General features: G+C 44.2%; 1 protein-coding gene across 4 annotated transcripts in view; it reads left to right on the top strand.

Moving 5' to 3' along the window:
* The window catches only part of tulp3 (TUB like protein 3), a 39,598-nt gene extending 15,535 nt beyond the window's left edge, over window positions 1–24,063 (top strand). For 2 of the 4 annotated variants that reach the window (XM_014153594.3, XM_014153592.3), the window contains exons 3-12: window positions 4,799–4,850; window positions 12,818–12,980; window positions 14,009–14,215; window positions 17,368–17,501; window positions 17,848–18,039; window positions 18,841–18,953; window positions 19,127–19,244; window positions 21,137–21,235; window positions 21,656–21,827; window positions 21,977–24,063. In XM_014153594.3, coding sequence (XP_014009069.1) covers window positions 4,799–4,850; window positions 12,818–12,980; window positions 14,009–14,215; window positions 17,368–17,501; window positions 17,848–18,039; window positions 18,841–18,953; window positions 19,127–19,244; window positions 21,137–21,235; window positions 21,656–21,827; window positions 21,977–22,110 — 1,384 coding nt within the window. In that variant the 3' untranslated portion in view covers window positions 22,111–24,063. Of the gene's footprint in view, window positions 1–4,798; window positions 4,851–7,763; window positions 8,100–11,411; window positions 11,466–12,817; window positions 12,981–14,008; window positions 14,216–17,367; window positions 17,502–17,847; window positions 18,040–18,840; window positions 18,954–19,126; window positions 19,245–21,136; window positions 21,236–21,655; window positions 21,828–21,976 lie in introns of those variants that run through there. The other 2 variants (XM_014153596.3, XM_014153595.3) reach the window with 2 other exon arrangements.

Raw genomic sequence — 24,063 nt, 5'->3', positions numbered from 1 at the left:
GTCCATCCCGGATGTGTAATTAACACCTCCCATCATCCTTTACTCGTCACTACCGTCACCAACACCTGCTCAGGGCCATGTAATGGCTTCCATGTGGACAGATCTGCACACCTGTATGGATAGCGCTGCACTGAGTTGATTAGACTCGAAGAGGGCTGTAACAATCAGTACACTAAAACAGAGTGCTCTGCAGCCTCTGAGATGACTGATCATTAATGTTAAGCTGACCAACAGGGGTTGTTGAATAAATAGACAAGCAACTCGCCAAGTCAGGTCCAAAACTCATTGGTTCGATGACATTGGTAACATTTCTTATTGCCACAGAATGTGGAATTTCAATCTGTAATCATTTACTTACTTACTTACTTAGCCTAATGATTTTAATCCATCATTCTGATGTCGGAGGACGTGGCCAAGTCATCGGTGTTGTTGTCTGTAATAATCTGAGTTCACGTAATAGACGGATGATGTTTGCCTCTCAGCAGATGATCGTCCTGCTTTCTATTCCTCTTGGCATTTGGTGACTGTCCTTCAGAAACGGTGATGATGACATAATGAGGCCCTTATATCCTCATGGAGAGAGAGTTAGAGTAAATCAGTGGTATGGAGAGATTGTTATTTACTGTAGATAGTTGTGCTTAATGAAGTTCTTGTCCTACTCCTGTAACACGTTCTGTCTGAATGGGAGATGTAAAGGGTATAGTACAGCCCAGGCTGTTTGACAGCAACAGATGTTATGAGCATGTGGACTGACAGAGAAATGAGTGAAGCCCAGAGATGTTAAATTGTTCTGAGAGATTTCAGCAGGTGGTGGCAGAACCTTGTTTTTTTCCTCCCAATCTTCAACCATCCTCCATCACACACTCCCCCATCCCTTCATCACACACTCCCTCATCCTCCATCACACACCCCCCATCCTCCATCACACACTCCCTCATCCTCCATCACACACTCCCCCATCCTCCATCACACACTCCCCCATCCTCCATCACACACTCCCTCATCCTCCATCACACACTCCCCCATCCCTTCATCACACACTCCCTCATCCTCCATCACACACCCCCCATCCTCCATCACACACTCCCTCATCCTCCATCACACACTCCCCCATCCCTTCATCACACACTCCCCCATCCCTTCATCACACACTCCCTCATCCTCCATCACACACCCCCCATCCTCCATCACACACTCTCCCATCCCTCCATCACACACTCCCCCATCCCTCATCACACACTCCCCCATCCTCCATCACACACTCTCCCATCCTCCATCACACACTCCCTCATCCTCCATCACACACCCCCCATCCCTTCATCACACACTCCCCCATCCCTTCATCACACACTCCCTCATCCTCCATCACACACTCCCCCATCCTCCATCACACACTCCCCCATCCCTCCATCACACACTCCCCCATCCCTCCATCACACACTCCCCTATCCTTCCATCACACACTCCCCCATCCTCCATCACACACTCCCCCATCCTCCATCACCCACTCCCCCATCCTCCATCACACACTCCCCCATCCTCCATCACACACTCTCCCATTCTCCATCACACACCCCCCATCCTCCATCACACACTCCCCCATTCTCCATCAACCCCCCTCCCCACATACACTGTGTTCTTGCAGTGAGAGTGTCTTGTAGATTATGTCTGTCAGTGAGAGTGTCGTAGGTTATGTCTGTCAGTGAGAGTGTCTTGTAGGTTATGTCTGTCAGTGAGAGTGTTGTAGGTTATGTCTGTCAGTGAGAGTGTTGTAGGTTATGTCTGTCAGTGAGAGTGTTGTAGGTTATGTCTGTCAGTGAGAGTGTTGTAGGTTATGTCTGTCAGTGAGTGTTGTAGGTTATGTCTGTCAGTGAGAGTGTTGTAGGTTATGTCTGTCAGTGAGAGTGTTGTAGGTTATGTCTGTCAGTGAGAGTGTTGTAGGTTATGTCTGTCAGTGAGAGTGTTGTAGGTTATGTCTGTCAGTGAGAGTGTTGTAGGTTATGTCTGTCAGTGAGAGTGTTGTAGGTTATGTCTGTCAGTGAGAGTGTTGTAGGTTATGTCTGTCAGTGAGAGTGTTGTAGGTTATGTCTGTCAGTGAGAGTGTTGTAGGTTATGTCTGTCAGTGAGAGTGTTGTAGGTTATGTCTGTCAGTGAGAGTGTTGTAGGTTATGTCTGTCAGTGAGAGTGTTGTAGGTTATGTCTGTCAGTGAGAGTGTTGTAGGTTATGTCTGTCAGTGAGAGTGTCTTGTAGGTTATGTCTGTGGCTGGGTAGAGTAGCGGTGGGTTCCTCTAACTCGCTCTGTGCCTCTGAATAGACTCCCACTGCTACTCCCACCTTCTTCTCCTTCTCCACTGTAGCTTAGCAACATGTACCCAGCAGGCCTTTTCACAGGAGTCCAGGAAAAGTAGTCCCAAACAACAGCCACCATTCTGACGGCCAGAGACAGGACTCTGTGGAGAACTGTGTTTTAGATCTAGACTTGCTGTTGCTTTGTAGCACAGTAGTGCTGCTGTCTGATGCGTTGTTCTATTGCGTTACACAGTCCTGATACAGTATCATTTTTGACCTCACCAGGAAAGTGAGGAGTTTTGTAGCTTGAGCCCTAAGCTTTTCTCATCAAGTTAGCCTTTGTGGTCATGAACAACTCCTGGACAAAATGATATCTATTAACAACTGCATGTTTTTTTACAGTATGCAGATCATGCAGTCAGGCTAAGCTCAAACAGTTATAGCCTAAGGTATGACAGTAATCCTGTATGACAGTCTTAGTTATGCGCAGCAGTGAAACTGCTTTTTCAAGCGAACACCTTGGTAACATTCAATTCTAGCTCTGCCAGGAGATTTCAGTGGGTCGTCCGCAGTTATTATTCACAGCAGCAATGCCCCCTGGTGGAATTCCATTGAAAATCATTAGTGTCATTGATGTTTGTGCATGACAAAAGTAATTTTTCTAACAATGGTTTACAGACAGATTATTTCATTTATAATTCACTGAAGTTTACATACACTAAGTTGACTGTGCCTTTAAACAGCTTGGAAAATTCCAGAAAATGATGTCATGGCTTAAGAAGCTTCTGATAGGCTAATTTAAATTATTTGAGTCAACTGGAGGTGTACCTGGTGGATGTATTTCAAGGCCTACCGTCAAACTCAGTGCCTCTTTGCTTGACATGATGGGAAAATCAAAAGAAATCAGCCAAGACCTCAGAAAAAAATTGTAGACCTCCACAAGTCTGGTTCATCCTCGGGAGCGATTTCCAAAAGCCTGCAGGTACCACGTTCATCTTTACAAACAATAGTACGCAAGTATAAACACCATGGGACCACGCAGCCGTCATACCGCTCAGGAAGGAGACGCGTTCTGTCTCCTAGAGATGAATGTACTTTGATGCGAAAAGTGCAAATCAATCCCAGAACAACAGCGAAGGACCTTGTGAATATGCTGAAGGAACAGGTACAAAAGTATCTATATCCACAGTTAAACGAGTCCTATATCGACATAACCTGAAAGGCCGCTCAGCAAGGAAAAAGCCACTGCTCCAAAACCGCCATAAAAAAGCCAGACTACGGTTTGCAACTGCACATGGGGACGAAGATCGTACTTTTTGGAGAAATGTCGTCTGGTCTGATGAAACAAAAATAGAACTGTTTGGCCATAATGACCATCGTTATGTTTGGAGGAAAAAGGGGAAGGCTTGCAAGCCGAAGAACACCATCCCAACCGTGAAGCACGGGGGTGGCAGCATCATGTTGTGTGGGGTGTTTTGCTGCAGGAGGGACTTGTGCACTGTCACAAAATAGATGGCATCATGAAGTAGGAAAATTATGTGGATATATTGAAGCAACATCTCAAGACATCAGTCAGGAAGTTAAAGGTTGGTCGCAAATGGGTCTTCCAAATGGACAATGACACCAAGCATACTTCCAAAGTTGTGGCAAAATGGCTTAAGGACAACATAGTCAAGGTATTGGAGTGGCCATCACAAAGCCCTGTCCTCAATCCTATAGAAAATGTGTAGGCAGAACTGAAAAAGCATGTGTGAGCAAGGAGGCCTACAAACCTGACTCAGTTACACCAGCTCTGTCAGGAGGAATGGGCCAAAATTCACCCAACTTAATGTGGGAAGCTTGTGGAAGGCTACCCGAAGCGTTTGACCCAAGTTAAACAATTTAAAGGCAATGCTTACAAATACAAATTGAGTGTATGTAAACTTCTGACCCACTGGGAATGTGATGAAAGAAATAAAAGCTGAAATAAATCTTTCTCTCTACTATTATTCTGACATTTCACATTCTTAAAATAAAGTGGTGATCCTAACTGACCTAAGACAGGGAATTTTTACTTGGATTAAATGTCAGGAATTGTGAAAAACTGAGTTGAAATGTTTTTGGCTAAGGTGTATGTAAACGTCCAACTTCAACAGTAGATACACCGATGGTATGATTTTCAATACCTTTTTCAAAAAGAAATAAGGCCCCTTCCGGTAATACCAAATACCCCGGTATGGTACAGAAACGGTATGAAAATCTGTATGCCACCCAACCTCGATCAGGGGTGCATTCATTAGCACTTTGAGATATCAGCTGATGTAAGAAGGGCTATATAAATACATTTGATTTTATTTTATTTTTATTTGATTAGTGACCACTGTAGCATATTGTTTCTTATTGGAAATATAACAGATAACAGATGAGACCCAGATAACAGGTATTAACCACAGAACCACTTGTATTATGTCTCAGTCAGATATGAGTTATGAGTGGATAGTAACCATTTTGTCTTTCGTCTCTTCTCAGTGCCCTTGATGATGACAGCACCAGCCTCAGGCAGCAGAAGCTGGAAAAGCAGGTAATGACTAACTTTATTAAACACATTAAACTAGTTACGCCACATACAGCACCTGTTCATCATCATAGCCACTCTATAGACATTACAGCTCCCATATAGACACTGCAGCTTCCATATAGACACTACAGCTCCCATATAGACACTACAGCTCCCATATAGACACTACAGCTCCCATATAGACACTACAGCTCCCCATATAGACACTACAGCTCCCATATAGACACTACAGTTCCCATATAGACACTACAGTTCCCATATAGACACTACATCTCCCATATAGACACTACAGCTCCCATATAGACACTACAGCTCCCATATAGACACTACAGCTCCCATATAGACACTACATCTCCCATATAGACACTACAGCTCCCATATAGACACTACAGCTCCCATATAGACACTACAGCTCCCATATAGACACTACAGCTCCCATATAGACACTACAGTTCCCATATAGACACTACATCTCCCATATAGACACTACAGCTCCCATATAGACACTACAGCTCCCATATAGACACTAGACACTACAGTTCCCATATAGACACTACATCTCCCATATAGACACTACAGCTCCCATATAGACACTACAGCTCCCATATAGACACTACATCTCCCATATAGACACTACAGCTCACATATAGACACTACAGCTCCCATATAGACACTACAGCTCCCATATAGACACTACAGCTCCCATATAGACACTACAGCTCCCATATAGACACTACAGTTCCCATATAGACACTACATCTCCCATATAGACACTACAGCTCCCATATAGACACTACAGCTCCCATATAGACACTACAGCTCCCATATAGACACTACATCTCCCATATAGACACTACAGCTCCCATATAGACACTACAGCTCCCATATAGACACTACAGCTCCCATATAGACACTACAGCTCCCATATAGACACTACAGTTCCCATATAGACACTACAGTTCCCATATAGACACTACATCTCCCATATAGACACTACAGCTCCCATATAGACACTACAGCTCCCATATAGACACTAGACACTACAGTTCCCATATAGACACTACATCTCCCATATAGACACTACAGCTCCCATATAGACACTACAGCTCCCATATAGACACTACATCTCCCATATAGACACTACAGCTCACATATAGACACTACAGCTCCCATATAGACACTACAGCTCCCATATAGACACTACAGCTCCCATATAGACACTACATCTCCCATATAGACACTACAGCTCCCATATAGACACTACAGCTCCCATATAGACACTACAGCTCCCATATAGACACTACAGCTCCCATATAGACACTACAGCTCCCATATAGACACTACAGTTCCCATATAGACACTACATCTCCCATATAGACACTACAGCTCCCATATAGACACTACAGCTCCCATATAGACACTACAGCTCCCATATAGACACTACATCTCCCATATAGACACTACAGCTCCCATATAGACACTACAGCTCCCATATAGACACTACAGCTCCCATATAGACACTACAGCTCCCATATAGACACTACATCTCCCATATAGACACTACAGCTCCCATATAGACACTACAGCTCCCATATAGACACTACAGCTCCCATATAGACACTACAGCTCCCATACAGCTCCCATATAGACACTACAGCTCCCATATAGACACCACAGCTCCCATAGACTTGTTCAGGGTATATGTCATGAGTATTCTATTTATGATGCAGAAATGACCAGACTAGTCCATATCTTATATATCTAGAGGCATTTTGCGTTTGATGTTTTGGTTGTTTTTGGTGTCTTTTCATGTTTTTGTCAGAATTGTTTTTGAGGTCTCAGTCCATGTTTATAGCTGTGAGCCTGTCAAGCTTGAACATTTGACTGGCAGCGAGTGTATAAATGACCTGGTTTTCTGCCTGTCACTCAGGCTATGAATTTAGTTGGCTTTGTAATAGCATTTGTATTTCCGACCATCAGCACAGTAAGGCTGATTGTCATGAAACCGAGGGAAAACATTGTGTCTTTGAACTCTTTTATTTTCAAAGGAAGTACAATTTGTCCAATTAGCAGAAAGAAACGTATTTTTCCTGAAGTGAATTGTTTTAGCACTCATTGTAGAGATAAAGCACCAATCTGCTCCTTTCTCAGCGAACAGCTCTTCCTGGTCTGCGTGTTTGATGATTGTTCCTTACAATCCCTCCTGCCTTCAGTGTCCTTATCACCACCCACGCTGTTTTAAAGTGAAACTGACTGATTTGGTTTAAGAAACCAGTCTTAGGCAACAGTCACACAATGGAGTAAAAGATGGATGAGATGATTGGTAGGCACATAGACTGACTCGATGGATGTGTCCCAAATGGAACCCTGTTCCCTACACAGGCTCTGGTCAGAAGTAGTGCACTAACGAAGTAGTGCACTATGTAGGGAATAACCGTAGAAAGATTTCAGAAGACAGTCTGTGTAGTACGCTGTATGCCTACAGATGTAGGATCTTCATTTGTTGCTTTTGTTGCTGAGAATTTCCCTGTACAGCAGGAAATGTACACTTGTAGTATATTTCAGTTTTAAAAAGGCTTCTAAAGTTTGTAACGCTAAACCTAACCCTAACTACTAACCCCTTACCTTAACCTTAATTCTAACCCTAACTATAAACCTAACCCCTATGCTTAAAATAGCCTTTGTCCTCATGAGGACGTGGGAAATGTCCCCACAAGGGAGAATTTTCCTTGTTTTACTATCCTTGTGGGGACTTTCGGGGATTTTAGGTTCCCACAAGGATAGAAAAACCAACCCACACACAAACACAGACACTTGCAGCACCTCTATCCCCCTCCCTCCCTTTCTCCATCTCACTCATTCTCTCTCTCTTCCCCACTCTACCCCGGGGTGAGTAACACCACTGATTCAGTTAGTGACAGTGACCACCCAGTCACACGCACATACACTCTAGTTCTCTCTCACTCACACTCTCTCACACACACTCTCTCACAGGCTGAGGAGGAGACACGGACTCAGAGTGAGAGGGAAGCTGGTGTTGCGTGGTTATCCTTGTGTTAGTTGTCTGATCTGAAAGCCTGATCCAGGGGTAGAGGGGGGCAGGGAGACAGAGGCATGCCCGGCATGAGTGCTGCTCGGTGGGAGAGAGTTTAGACGGGCCGGGTCTCACAGAGCATGGAACCCTGAGCTCCACAGAGAAACTTCTGCACTTCACTGTTACTCTCTGTCTCACTCCGGACACCAATGGACAGGGTGGGTCAGCACCTCTTATTCTCTGTTCTGTTTATGTCATTTATGGTTGACTATTTTGATCTGAGAGTAACATGGGAAGTTGTGTGTGCACAGGTACATGCTTGCGTGTGTGTATTTTGGTGTGTATATGTGTGTGTGTGTGTGTGTGTGTGTGTGTGTGTGTGTGTGTGTGTGTGTGTGTGTGTGTGTGTGTGTGTGTGTGTGTGTGTGTGTGTGTGTGTGTGTGTGTTGGCATATGTCCGTGCTTGCGTGTGTGTACTGTGCATGTGTGCGAGCATTTGATTTCAGCTCATCCTGGTGATATCATTGTTAAAGCCTGTCTCTGGTGGTTCACACTTCCGTGGATGTGGGATATCTCCTAGTCTGCTATTTTCATTAGGCCTGTACAATGTCTTGCTCCCACAGCCTCAGGTTGGTGAATGAAACAGTGTATTGAGTCATATCCTTTTCTCATATCCTATCCTCTTAAGTCTTTTGTTTAAATGGACAATAATACAATGGATTGTTTTAATTGTAGGGCAGTTTTGTTTCTAGTAGCCTATGTTCTTTTCTGCAGTTTAAAAGAAAATATTCGGATATTTTATGATTTAGAGGTATGATCTGTGGAATGGTGGTGTACTGGGAACAAATAGCCTATTCCACAGATTCTATCAACTCTTTATGATGCTGTTTGAATATGCAAATAGTTGAACAATGAGTAGCCTAAAGCATAAATATTCCTCATTTTCCGGCCATACTCTATGTTCGGATTATACACTCTTAGAAAAAAGGGTTCCAAAAGGGTTCTTCGGCTGTCTCCATAGGATAATCCTTTTTTGGTTACAGGTAGAAACCTTTTGGGTTCCATGTAGAACCCTCTGTAGAAAGGGTTCTACAAGGAACCCAAAAGTGTTCCTTCTATACCTGGAACACAATGGGTTCTACCTGGAACCGAAAAGGGTTATTTAAAGGGTTCTCCTATGGGGACAGCTGTGTAACTGTTCAACGTTCTACATAGAAAAAAAGGTGCTAAGAGTGTAGTCCAAGCAAGCTATGAACTAGGTTAGAGTTCTGTTCAGTTTGGATAGGGTTAATTCAGTGAAGTGAAGTGTCGTTGCCGCTGATGAGTTCTGTCAGCGAGTGAGACACTTCAGTGTCTGCTCTACTGCTGTCAGTTCTTGTGAGGTAACCGTTCTGTAAAAAAGTTATCATGAGTAAAATCCAGGAGTGGCCATTGCTAAGATTCCAGCAGAAATAGCATCTTAGTTACAGATCAATATAACACCAGTGAGAGAAAAACAGCTTACACGAATAAGGCTAGTAAGAATTTCCCAGACAGTTTACACAGGAAGACTACTGCTAGCCAGTTTACACAGGAAGACTACTGCTAGCCAGTTTACACAGGAAGACTACTGCTAGCCAGTTTACACAGGAAGACGACTGCTAGCCAGTTTACACAGGAAGACGACTGCTAGCCAGTTTACACAGGAAGACTACTGCTAGCCAGTTTACACAGGAAGACTACTGCTAGCCAGTTTACACAGGAAGACGACTGCTAGCCAGTTTACACAGGAAGACTACTGCTAGCCAGTTTACACAGGAAGACGACTGCTAGCCAGTTTACACAGGAAGACGACTGCTAGCCAGTTTACACAGGAAGACGACTGCTAGCCAGTTTACACAGGAAGACTACTGCTAGCCAGTTTACACAGGAAGACGACTGCTAGCCAGTTTACACAGGAAGACTACTGCTAGCCAGTTTACACAGGAAGACTACTGCTAGCCAGTTTACACAGGAAGACGACTGCTAGCCAGTTTACACAGCAAGACGACTGCGTGCCAGTTTACACAGGAAGACGACTGTGTACCAGAGCAAAGACGGGAAGACGAAGAAAAACACTAGACAAAAGAGTTTCAAAGTTTAATCATTTCCTGGGTCAGATGTTATGCTCTTGATAACATTTTTAAATAGGATCTCATCGTGAAGCATTGTGGGGCTTTTGTTTCTTGTTTACATGGAATCTGTATCCTGTGTCCAAATTAACAGTCTGATAATCCATTCAGATGTTTTATTCATTTGTCTGCTATTTTTAGCCTTAGAAGAAAATGAAGAGGCGAGCCCTGTTCCCCTCTTGAAGGGATACTTTAGGATTGTATCTACTTCCCCAGAGTCAGATGAACTTGTGGATACCATTTGTATGTCTCTACGTGCAGTTTGTAGGAAGTTGCTAACTAGCGTTATCACAATTGATAACTAGTGTTAACGCAATGACTGGAAGTCTATGGTAATTGCTATCATGCTAATAGATGCCATAGACACCCAGTCATTGGGATAACGCTAGTTAGCATTGGCTCTGGGGAAGTAAATAAAGGGCTTCATTGCCAAAAGCCCGAAGTGTCCTTTTAAAACAAAGCCTGTTTGAAATGTAAACCATCAGACTCCAAGCTGAAACCATTAAGCTCCCAGAGGCCTTTCATCTGGTCTTATTTTCATTTTAATCAAAGACAGAGTCTGGGTATTTAATGAATATAATTTTTCAGGTGCACCTTGAGATTCAGGTGTCAAATAGAAGCAGGCCATGGTAGTGTGTGTGTGTGCACGAGCGTGTGTGTGTGTGTGTGTGTAGGTACAGCGTTACTGTGCTTTTGTGTGTGCGCCTATGTTGCATTGGCCCTGAACGTGTGTTGCGTTAGCCCTGAGTAATAAAACCTTTCTGTAGTGGTGGATAATCAGCACAATGAGGCTTCAGAGAGACAAGGACCTCTCGTCTCTTTCCAGCCCAGTTCGTCACTAAACACCACTTGTTGTTTTGATGCTCCCCACTAATTGATGCAGTTACGTAACCCATCGCCTGCTTTGACCAGAGACCAGGACTGCAGGGCCAACTGATGAATGTCACCATAATTCATGGAAATTGACCATTTCTCTAGTGTGAAGCTTTTTTATATTCATAGAGACATTGTGCTGTGTATTGTTTAGCCAGAAATCTAAAGGGGGCTAACCCTCGTCGTTGTTGTCCCTAGTTTCCCAGAGCGTTTGTGATGGCTGTGACAATGTCAGCTCTAATGATCCCACTGCCTTGTCACTGTCCTCTGTCCCCAGTCTCTCTGTCCCCGTACTGAACAGAGCCTCAGCCAGCACAGCGTTATAGGGTTCCACAGGAAGCAGCATTTCCAACTCTAGGGTTACTAAGTAGTTTGAATTGTTTGCACTGTATGTGAAGCACTCTGTTACTTTGTCTCATAGCATCTTTTACAACAGTCTAGGCTTACTTGTCCAGGACCCATGTAAAAGGTTTTTCTAAATTGATTTCAATGGATTTGTTGCTGAAGGTTCCTTCACTGAGTGTTACGATCATCTGAAGAACTGGACCAAGGTGCAGCGTGGTAGGCGTACATTTTACTTTTAATAAACATGACACCGGAAAAAATAAATAAATACAACAACGAACGTAAAGCTATATGCAGTGCAGAAAGCAACTACACACAAACAAGATCCCACAATCACAGGTGGGAAAAAGGGCTGCCTAAGTATGATCCCCAATCAGAGACAACAATAAACAGCTGCCTCTGATTGGGAACCATACTAGGCCAACAAAGAAATAGAAACCTAGATATGGCCACCCAAGTCACACCCTGACCTAACAAAATAGAGAATAAAAAAGGCTCTAAGTTCAGGGCGTGACACTGAGTAGCTAACTCTCTTATGTCCCATTTCCTCTAGTTGTATTGCTAGGATACAAGGTCCATTATTCTGTGACCTTTACTATGAGATAAATATAGCTTTGTCAACCTTACCTCACCTGTCCTGTTTCTATGCGAGTTGCTTATTCTGCCTTCCAATTTAGTCTCAAAGATACCAAAGGAAGAAAACATGACATTTTACTGTGGCTGAATGATTTGCCAGTTCGGGTAAGAGAGCTTGTGTGTGTTGTTTACAAAGCCATCTGGGGTTCCATTTTGAGATTCACATTGAATGGCCATCATGTTCTGTCCTCTCCCTCAACAACAGTGGGAGTGGTGAAAAGACAACAACAATGAGTGTGGAGTCTATCAAGGACACTCTGACACGGTTACCATAGGAACATGCATCTTATTTGACACCCCAGAAAAGAAGCTGGCAAGCCACAATAATGAGTTTTTTTGCTCATTTGTTTTGTCGTATTGCTTAAGATAACTCTGAGAGCACTCTTTTTCAAAACAACACCACCAAGTGTCTGATAAGGACAGAGTCGTTACTGATTGTCTGGTTCTCAGCATTTTGAGTGATCTGGAGAAGGTCTAAGGCTGTCTGTATAAGGTTTAATATAGATTAGTGTCTGGCTTGATGATGAGGAAGTCATCATAAAGTAATTCTTCCCCAGAGTCAGATGAACTTGTGGATACCAGTTTTCTGTCTCCGCATCCAGTAGGAAGGAAGTTAGCGGTCGTTTCGCCAGCCAATGCTAACTAGTGTTCAAGCAATGACTGGAAGTACACAGTCTACAGGTATGCATTACATAGCAGCCAGACCTCTATGATTAAAGAGTGTTTTAATGAGGGAAAGGGATGGTGTCCTCGGACTGTGGGGAAGAGAGGCCAGGTATACCTGGACAGATACAGGGTCCAGAGAGAGAGGATCACTAGAGCCTTATCACCAGCTGTCAGTCCAGCTGCCAGTCTGGGGCAGGGAGGGAGGGACGGACAGACAATATTTGCATGGTATACTCTTACTGTCGTAATTCCCCTCCCGTCCACAGAGGGCGCTGTTGGAGCAGAAGCAGCGGCGGAGGCGGCAGGAGCCTCTGATGGTGCAGCCCAACCCAGAGGCCCAGCCCAGGCGCTCCAGGCCTCGGCGCAGTGAGGAGCAGGCCCCGCTGGTGGAGTCACGCCTCAGCATCACCAGCGATGTCATCATAGACGGTGAGCCTTGGTTCTTGGGGTTAGCTACTGTACTAGCTAGTGTTTCCGGGGTCAGGTCGCACAATCGGGAGAAAGTAATGGGTCTGAGGAAGCAGGATCAGTGTTGAGTGATTGAACTCCAGTCCACAGTCAAGAGATAGACAGTTGTTGGTGTTGGCTGTGAAGAAGAATACTTTAATGATCCATTTGCTTTCCAGTCCAGAGTGAGGGCAGTACATCAGGTGAGGACAGTGAGAGGGAGTGGTGGGAGAAGGTGGGGCCAGGCCCCATGTTGCCCAGGAAAGCAGGGAGACGGGCCAGTCATGGAGCTCGCTCTGGAGGAGCAGAGTGGCCTTCCAGATCGAGGTAGAGGAGACCAGTCAGGAAATACCAGACTAGAGAAAAAGTGCTTATATAGAATAGGATCATAAACATTGGTGCATCCCACTTCTGATACCAATCACCTGTACATTGACATGCAACACATTTTAGTCTCTCACATACTGGGATACAATACAATGTTCCTACAAACAAGCAGGAAACTAATATGTTGAGGTGTGTGTGTGTGTGGTGTGTGCGTGCGTGTGCTCGCGCGTGTGTCTAATAACGCCTCCCTCAGTCTTGGGACATGTGGAGAAGCGACTGTTTAAGGTAGTGGAGGAGACACCCAGGAAGCTGTTCTCTCTGATGCCCTGAGGGTCCTTCAGATGGGGAGGAGAGAATCACATTCAGAGAGGCAGAGCAGCATTCAGACTCTCAGGCAAGAAAAGGGCCACCTGCTCATTGCAGCATATCACTCCATAGCACAAGGCTAAGCTCTGACATGAACATAGAGTAGAGCTACTAGAGAGAAATGCAGCTGCAAGCAGACGGCTAAGTAATAAGGAGTAGGTACAAATCAAATCACCTCAGGGAAGCACAGATAGAAGCACTGGAATACAGAACAGCTCTTGGAGAAGTAAACAGCTGGGTGCTCAAACACACAGACAAGCAGGACAAAGTCATTAACATAATTCAAAAAACGTCTGTGAATGCGCCTCACCCTGCAGGTATCGACGGCCCTGCTGCCTTCATGGGCTCTGAGGACCCAGACCTGGGTGCCAAGATCCAGATTCTGTCAGTGAGCAAGTCTCAGCCCCTGTCCCTGTCCCAGTCGCTGCCCCAGTCTCCCCCCGCGGAGGAGCCAGACCGGGACGGGGACAAGGAGACTCTGCTGGAGCCCAAGACGGACATCCATGAGCTGCTGCAGAAACGAGGTGAGCCGGGGGGGCTTGAGAAGGGGGTCAGATAGGGAGTCAGGACAGCCAGTTTGGACAGAAGGTAGGAGTGTTAAAGCAGAGTGTTATAAAGAGTTCTGTAAGTAGGTAAGGCTGGGGGGTTTCCTGAACACCTTACCTGACCAGGAAATACTGCGGGACCTAGTTATGGTCAGACCATGTGACCAGGAAATAGTCCTAGCCCTATGGCCTACACAGCACAGACAATGTCTCATACGCAGTAGTGCTATAGACAGAAGGCCTAGGAGAGTGTGTACACATGCGAGTCAGTCATTTATATCCTCATCGTCATCTACCCTGATAAATCCTCTGGGTCGAATACCAAGCAGCTTCAGAGATCACATCCCGTCTGCTGCTCTGGCGGGCCTCACGGCTACACCGACAGGGCACTCAATATAAGTGCCTCTTTCACACCTCTGGGCTGGTAGAGGCACTTTGTAGTCTAGTGAGAGGACAGGCTGAACTGACAGAGAGAGAGAGAATGCAGGATGGGATGAGAAGATAAAGAAAGCAAAGGAGGACAGATGAGAAATGGGAGCGTATCTGGTCAACATCGTTGTTCAGGGACAGTCTCAAGAACTTTGAAGGTTGTGGTTTATTGTTGCAGCTGTTGCTGCTGTCCTTTCAGTTACCCTCATTAAAAGCCATTGCGCAGTGCTAAAACCTTTTCCCTGCTCTGGGATACTACCTCCTCCCAGGGCGGAGGGTGAGGTTGATGGTGACACAGTGAGAATTGGATCATTTTATCATGTGTAAGGGGCAAGAGTAGCATCAACCTACCACACAGTACCTATTTATGCCACCTCTCCTCCTCTCCTGACTGGTCCACGAAGAGTGTTGAAGTCTCTTTCATTTCCTGAGACTAATTCATTATCCTTCTGTACTGTTACTGTGCTAAATGACAAGCTAAATGAAGGTAGCCAGGTCTATATCCGGGAGAGAGATGTATTACCTAGTTAAACCTGAGACCCAGATTAAGGGCAGCATATTACTGCATTAGCCTCGGTTTTTAAGGATCTTCTCCTGGACAGCAACAAGAGGGCAGGTGACACTCCCCTCTCAATAATGCAAACCTTCATCATGAATGAATGTCTGGTCTGCGTAGTGCTACTGAGATCCAGCCTGTCCTCAGGTGCCTTTAGATAGTATCTGTCTGCCTGGCTGCCCATGCTTTTTTATTTCCCAGTGGAAATGAATTGAAATGGAAACGGCAAAGGATTAGTAATAGCCTACTGCTTCCATTTGGATTTGACTTGGGGACGCTATTCAATCAAAACTGGTCAGCTAGTTCCCAAGTTCTTCATGTGCTGTGAGACAGAGAAAGGGGTTGAAATGATCACGTTGCAAGTTTTGGTTTTACAACCTGAGCTTTGACTTTTCCATTTGGCTGATATAGTAAAAGCAGTGAGTCTACAAAGCTTTGTGTGTTGTTTTAATTGATGCCTTTGAGTCACTATTAGAATGTAGTTGACATTTGCGGTCTGTATTTCATGTTTGGCAGTACCCTGACATTTAGACATATCTCTGGGGCTGGATGGAGTGAACACCACTGTATACATATTGTTTCTAGCCACGTTGGCCAATACATATGTGTCTGTCTGCAGAGGCGTGGGACATCTCTCTCAGCCCCTCCCCCTCTCTGACTGACCCCGCCAACGACAGGGTGGTCCAGTTGGTTGGTGCAGTGGAGGAGGGCCCAGAGGAGGGGCCGGAGGAGGGGCCAGAGCGCCCACTGTCTGCCAGGGAGTAACTACTCCAGTCAGGTAGTAGAGAGCAGCCTGCCGTTCCCATGGTGACAGGGCTGTAGTGAAGGTTGCTGGGTTTCTGTCTCTCTCCCTCCCTCCTTTCCTCTCTCTGCAGCACTAACTCTATGGAGCAGAGGTGAAACTAAGGGAGGATACGACAACAGTGAATTCTATAGTTACTGATAATAACCTAGTCATTGGCTGTAAAGTGCTAGATATCATACTCTAGCCTCAAGCCACACTGAAGAAAAACATTTCATATTTCTTGTATCATCAACAATGGAACACATTGCGAGCGGACATTTTTCCCCTGCTCACTTTGAATTATGCTTTCGCACCTAAAAAGTGCTTTCTCATTAAAATATTCCACAGCACCAGCCAGTGTCACGGCTGGTAAATCCAATTAGCAGCATTACTGACACCTGTCCAGAGCAGCTCCCACAAAGGCCTGTCTGACCACACCGTGCTGGGTCTGTCTGGCTGGTATCTCTCAATAGGATTTCTGCTTTCCCTCGTTCCTAACTAACTCTTTACATTGGACTATCAGGGCCGCTTTCTCGGACACAGATTACTCCTGGACTGAAAAGCATGCTTAACGTGCATTTAGTACAAGCCTAGGCTTAATCTGGGTCCAGGAAACCTGGTCTCAGTGATGGATAAAACACACTGAAGATGGAGAATCTATTGTCTTGTATTTCAACAGTATTCTTTCCAATGTGGAAATGTATAGGGCTCTGAAGTGGACTAACAGTGGTGTCTGGGGATAATGAAGGCTGCTGGGATGGCTAGAGGTTCATAACAGGTCTCTTCTATCGTAACCTGGTTACTGGGTAGTCTCGTCTTCTATACAGAAACGTTTTTCCTCAATGGGTCTCAACAGTTACTCAGCACTATTTCGCTTCCGCTTTCCTTCCCATCCTCTGCCAGCTGTTTTGAGGTTAGGTTGTCTCCTCAAATTGTTTGAGGACTACGAAATATTTTTAAAGAGCAGTTTTAGCTGCATATTGTAATATGTGGCCTTTTCCGATTGCAGAAATATTGCATCAGTTCATATTTTCAACTGGGGTAGTATGATGACTTAGTTGGAACAAATCAAAGGCTATGTGATCAAAAACAAAATTTGCATACATTTGAAGAAATACGTTGCCCATATCCATTACATGCAGGCTAATCACTTTGGGTCCCAGGAGAAATCTCTCCATCTTTGAGTCATGGCAATAAGAACCTATGGGATTACTGAGGAGATATGGAGGAGTTTTCAGCTTGGCTGGGCATCTGAGATGATCTCTCCTGTCTGCATAGAACCCTGGGTTCTCCTGATCCCAACCAATGGAGTGTAAGCTGTAGGCCACATCTCCCATAGTGCACTCTTTCTCCCATGACCAGGTCTGTCAGGCAGTATGAACTACGAAGAGGCCAGTGAGGATGAGGAACACGGTAATGAAGACCGGACACGCTCGCTGTCCTCCAACCCAGAGTCAACCCGGCCTGCGTCTGCCTCCAGCACAAAGTCCAACACAGTGAGTCCAACCATATAGTTGTCTCTGTCCTGTCATATCATTAGGAGCACATACACAGCTATGTGGCTATGGCTTGTGAGATTTCTAATGGATTCATTACACATGGCAAATCAACTTGTCACTTGAAGACACTGAAACAACAAGATGGCAGATGAATGTTGTTCCCCCTACTCCTGGACCGTATCTCCTTTATAACAGTGATTGGCCGGTATGTTTTGTGACATAGCAGTGTGTGTGTGTGTGTGTGTGTGTGTGTGTGTGTGTGTGTGTGTGTGTGTGTGTGTGTGTGTGTGTGTGTGTGTGTGTGTGTGTGTGTGTGTGTGTGTGTGTGTGTGTGTGTCCACAGGAGTACGAGACACCGGGGTCGCCCACGGCGGAGAGCGCCCTGATCGAAGTGGACAACCTGGAGGAGTTTGTGGTGCGTCCCGCCCCCCGCGGCGTCACCATCAAGTGCCGCATATCCCGGGACAAGAAGGGAATGGACCGCGGCCTGTACCCCACCTACTTTATGCACATGGAGAGAGAGGACGGCAGGAAGGTACATTTGACCTCACATCCTGTCATGGTGGATTAACATGGAGACAAGACCTTAGATAGATTTACAGTCAAGATAGATTTCTTTTACCATCTTATTTCACGGGCCTGTTTAATTTTCTTTTCCTCAATAGCTACATTTGAAATGGTATGAGAATATAAAGTAAAAGTAACACCTGTTTTGATTGCGCTGATTAAAATGACGGTTTGTGAGTTTCCCTCTCACCCTGAGTTTACTCTCTTTATTTCACCCTGAGTTTACTCTCTTTGTTTCACCCTGAGTTTACTCTCTTTGTTTCACCCTGAGTTTACTCTCTTTGTTTCACCCTGAGTTTACTCTCTTTATTTCACCCTGAGTTTACTCTCTTTGTTTCACCCTGAGTTTACTCTCTTTGTTTCACCCTGAGTTTACTCTCTTTATTTCACCCTGAGTTTACTCTCTTTATTTCACCCTGAGTTTACTCTCTTTGTTTCACCCTGAGTTTACTCTCTTTATTTCACCCTGAGTTTACTCTCTTTGTTTCACCCTGAGTTTACTCTCTTTATTTCACCCTGAGTTTACTCTCTTTGTTTCACCCTGAGTTTACTCTCTTTGTTTCACCCTGAGTTTACTCTCTTTGTTTCACCCTGAGTTTACTCTCTTTGTTTCACCCTGAGTTTACTCTCTTTATTTCACCCTGAGTTTACTCTCTTTGTTTCACCCTGAGTTTACTCTCTTTGTTTCACCCTGAGTTTACTCTCTTTGTTTCACCCTGAGTTTACTCTCTTTGTTTCACCCTGAGTTTACTCTCTTTATTTCACCCAGCTGTTTCTTCTGGCTGGGAGGAAGAGGAAAAAGAGCAAGACGTCCAACTACCTGATCTCAGTGGACGCCACGGACCTGTCACGCGAGGGAGAGAGCTTCATGGGGAAACTGAGGTAGGACCATATCTCACAACTCTAAATATAATTCTAAATCTTTGCTGATGAACAATTTCCATATTGTTTTGAGCCCTCGGCTGCATCTGATAACCCTATTGGGTGTGAAGTGGGATTGTGAGTGCTGGAGGGACATTGTAGACTCTAATGGGATTGGTCTGGTCATCCTGCAGGTCTAACCTGATGGGGACCAAGTTCACGGTGTATGACCAAGGCACCAACCCCTGTAAGAACCCTGGAGCTCTGCTGGAGGAGAGCAACACACGACAGGAACTCGCAGCCATCTGCTATGTGAGTGCACACACACACACACACACACACACACACACACACACACACACACTAGAGGTTGACCGATTATGATTTTTCAACGCCGATACCGATGCCAATTATTGGAGGACCAAAAAAAGCCGATACCGGTCGATTTTTTTATTTATTTATTTGTAATAACGACAATTACAACAATACTGAATGAACACTTATTTTAACTTAATATAATACATCAATAAAATCAATTTAGCCTCAAATAAATAATGAAACATGTTCAATTTGGTTTAAATAATGCAAAAACAAAGTGTTGGAGAAGAAAGTAAAAGTGCAATATGTGCCATGTAAGAAAGCTAACGTTTAAGTGCCTTGCTCAGAACATGGGAACATATGAAAGCTGGTTGTTCCTTTTAACATGAGTCTTCAATATTCCCAGGTAAGAAGTTTTAGGTTGTAGTTATTATAGGAATTATAGGACTATTTCTCTCTATACGATTTGTATTTCATATACCTTTGACTATTGGATGTTCTTATAGGCACTTTAGTATTGCCAGTGTAACAGTATAGCTTCCGTCCCTCTCCTCGCTCCTGCCTGGGCTCGAACCAGGAACACATCGACAACAGCCACCCTCGAAGCAGCGTTACCCATGCAGAGCAAGGGGAACAACTACTCCAAGTCTCAGAGCGAGTGACGTTTGAAACACTATTAGCACGCACCTCGCTAACTAGCTAGCCATTTCACATCAGTTACACCAGCCTGTTTGAATGAATGCTTACGAGCATGCTGGTGCCTACCACCGCTCAGTGAGACTGCTCTATCAAATCGTAGACTTAATTATAATACAATAAACACGCAGAAATACGAGCCTTAGGTGATTAATATGGTAGAATCCGGAAACTATCATCTCGAAAACAAAATGTTTTTTCTTTCAGTGAAATACGGAACCGTCCCGTCATTTATCTAACCGGTGGCATCCCTAAGTCTAAATATTCCTGTTACATTGCACAACCTTCAATGTTATGTCATAATTACGTAAAATTCTGGCAAATTAGTTCGCAACGAGCTAGGCGGCCCAAACTGTTGCATATACCCTGACTCTGCGTGCAATGAACGCAAGAGAAGTGACACAATTTCATGTTAGCAGGCAATATTAACTAAATATGCAGGTTTAAAAATATATACTTGTGTATTGATATTAAAGAAAGGCATTGATGCTTATGGTTAGGTACATTGGTGCAACGACAGTGCTTTTTTCGCAAATGCGCTTGTTAAGTCATCGCCCGTTTGTCGAAGTAGGCTGTGATTCGATGAGAAATTAACAGGCACCGCATCGATTATATGGAACGCAGGACACTTTAGATAAACTAGTAATATCATCAACCATGTGTAGTTAACTAGTGATTATGTTAAGATTGATTGTTTTTTATAAGATAAGGTTAATGCTAGCTAGCAACTTACCTTGGCTTCTTGCTGCCCTCGCGTAACAGGTAGTCAGCCTGCCATGCAGGCTCCTCGTGGAGTGCAATGTAAGGCAGGTGGTTAGAGCGTTGGACTAGTAACCAGAAGGTTGCAAAAACGAATCCCCGAATCCCCCCCTGAACAAGGCAGTTAACCCCCGTTCCTAGGCCGTCATTGAAAATAAGAATGTGTTCTTAATCTGACTTGCCTAGTTAAATAAAGGTGTTAAAAAAATATATTAAAAAATCGGTGGCCAAAAATACCGATTACCGATTGTTATGAAAACTTGAAATTGGCCATTACGATTAATCGGTCGACCTCTAACACACACACACACACACACACACACACACACACACACACACACACACACACACACACACACACACACACACACACAATATAATTTAACCTGTAAGATTGTGTGACATTCTGATCTCCTGTGTTCTCTCTGCAGGAGACCAACGTTCTGGGGTTTAAAGGTCCCCGCAAGATGACCGTCATCATCCCAGGCATGAACATGAACTTTGAGAGGGTCCCCGTCCGTCCAAACAGTGTATGTATCAGCCCCATGGGACTGTACAACTCCAATCACTTCTAACATTTGTAGTCACTGTACTTGTATTGCACAGTAAGGGAGAGGGGCGTGTCAGAGGGCATGATTGATTTAAGACTCTAGCATTCTTACATCTTGAAATAGAAAATCATTTAGCACAATCTGAATAATGGAGGGAGTATTGAAGTCAACATCATGTAATGGAAACTGAGGCTAACCCACTAAGGGCTGTGAGATGTGGTCACTGGGGAGTGACGTCAGATCAGATGGTTTGGATGTCTGGGTCGTATTCATTAGGACACGCAACGGAAAACTAAATTGAGCATTCTTATTGGGTAAGTCAAGGTTGTCACTCCCTGTTTCAGTCCTATTTCTTCTGTTTAGTGCCTAATGAATACAACCCTGTTTGTGTGTTTCCAGGAGCAGGAGAGCCTTCTAAGTAAGTGGCAGAACCACTCAGTGGAGAACCTGATCGAGCTGCACAACAAGGCCCCCGTGTGGAACGACGACACCCAGTCCTACGTGCTCAATTTCCACGGCCGCGTCACACAGGCCTCCGTCAAGAACTTTCAGATCGTCCACGACAACGATCGTGAGTCGATCCGTCAGTGCTTCTCTCGACTCTTTCTCTCCTCTCTTTCTCTCTCGCTCCTTTTCACTCTCTATTTCTCACTCCCTCTCCTTGGGTAGAATGGAATAATGATTTCACATTATTGAGTCATCTCTTCTCTCTTCCCTCAGCGGACTACATCGTAATGCAGTTTGGCAGAGTGGCCGAGGACGTTTTCACCTTAGACTACAACTACCCCATGTGTGCCCTGCAAGCCTTCGCCATTGGCCTGTCCAGTTTCGACAGCAAACTGGCCTGCGAGTGACCAACCCCATCACGACTCCTAACTTGCCATTCCCTCCATGGCCTTTTCAACCCACTCCCTCCCCCTCCAGGACAACGCCAAGTCCACAACACCGCCCCTCCCCGTCACAGGATTCAGCGCCTTCCTTGTACAGTCAGCAGTCAGCTCGCCAGCAGTCTGCCACTATGGAAATAATCATGAACTATGACCTCTCACCCCTACGTGGTACATCCAATCATGGCACCCGAATCATGCTGACTTGGAGAGCTGATGAAGAGAGTGGGTGTGTGAGAGAGAGGACAAAAGCAAGTAGATTTGGGTGGAGAATATAGGATTTTCCTTATCGGCAGAAAAATGAAATTACCGTCCACAAAGGGAAACTTGTCAAATCATCAAGGCGCCTTTGTTTTTATTTGTATTTATCTGTAGTTCTGTTTCAATGAGTTTGTATTGCTTTTTGTTGCTTTAGCTGTTGTATATTGGTGATTTTATGTGTATTGAAATTGATTGAAAGGGAAAAAGGACACCAAGCATCATAGACCAAACTGTCGTGGGCACTCCCTGTTAGGGACAGGACTTCTAACACAGACTAGACCAGGTCACAGGAGATGGTGTCTTTGATTTATATCAGATTTGAATGTTTTATAGGCCTCAACACATGTCTGATGAACTTATGAGTTTTTAGCAGATGTTTTTAAAGTTGCCTTTAATGTTGATTCCAAGTGTCATTTTACATTCAAGTTAAAACCTCACGGGAAAGTCAATAGAGTTGTCCAGCAAGCACGATTAAAGGATTTTATTATAGTTTTATATAAGATATGTCTTAATGTTTGGACATACTGCTCATTTTCAAATATCATCAAATGTCAGCCTAAATGTAATTTCAATGTGTGGAATACAAGAGTTAGCCTGGAATCCAAACAATAGAGGAATATTCCGTTTGGATTCCAAGTGACAACGGTCGGCCTGTACTCAGTCTACATTATATGCCAAACTTATCTACCCATTTAAAATTACACCCGATTGAATAATAACACTACATTTTATATGTACTGTAACTGGAAGTGTTATTACTCTGTTCAGCAGACTACACTTGTACTGTACCAAGAAGTCATTGAGAACCCACTGGGCAAAATCTGGTTGAATCAACGTTTCCACGTCATTTCAACCCCAAGATTTGAGGTGATGACTTTGAATCAACGTGGAACACTGATTGGATTTACAAAAAGGAATTGCGTCTTTTTTTTAACCCAACTTTTAAATCCAATGACTGGGTTTGGTTGATTTCACGTTGGTTGATAACTCAACCAAATGTAAATCAAAACTAGATGTTGAACTGCCGTCTGTGCCCAGTGGGAAAATACTTTTGGGGTGACATTTAAGGTGCAAAATAGTTCAAATCTGTGCAAAAATAAATAAAAAGGTGGGCATAAAAAGTTAAGTAGAGTTTTAAGTACACTGAAAAATGCATAAATAGTGGCCTTTTTTACAACGCTCGTTGCTGAAGAAAAGTTTCAAATTGCATCACAATGCCAGATTATGACTTTTACGGTATTTTTTGCACAGGTTTAAACTATTTTGCACCATGTAAAAGTCACCCTTGATTAAAGTTTCAGCTGGATGGATGTGCTATAGAGATGATTCTGTCCAGTACTGTGATTCTTGTTCTTGGAGGATTAGGAACATTCCTGGGTAACCTGCAGGATGCATTTGATTCCTGTCCAAACAAGACAAACACTGATTATGTGTGACAGTGTTGGAAAACAAAGTTAATTCACAAGATGTACTGTTTGAAAGAGGGAAAGGGTTTGTTTGTACAAAATATATTAAAGAGAGAAATATAACGTTTTACTACAAGATACTTATGGGGAATTGCATTACATTCATAACTTAACTTTCTGACAATGTTTTGGGGATTGAATTTCAGAAATATGACTGTAAATAGAATAAATTAAGATATTGTAAAGTGAACAA

The sequence above is a fragment of the Salmo salar genome, chromosome 17, assembly GCF_965601325.2.
Source record: "Salmo salar chromosome 17, fSalSal1, whole genome shotgun sequence".
Classification (NCBI taxonomy): Eukaryota; Metazoa; Chordata; class Actinopteri; order Salmoniformes; family Salmonidae; genus Salmo; species Salmo salar.
The sequence above is the reverse complement of the archived record's forward strand: the minus strand, read 5'-3'. Positions and strand labels throughout refer to the sequence as shown.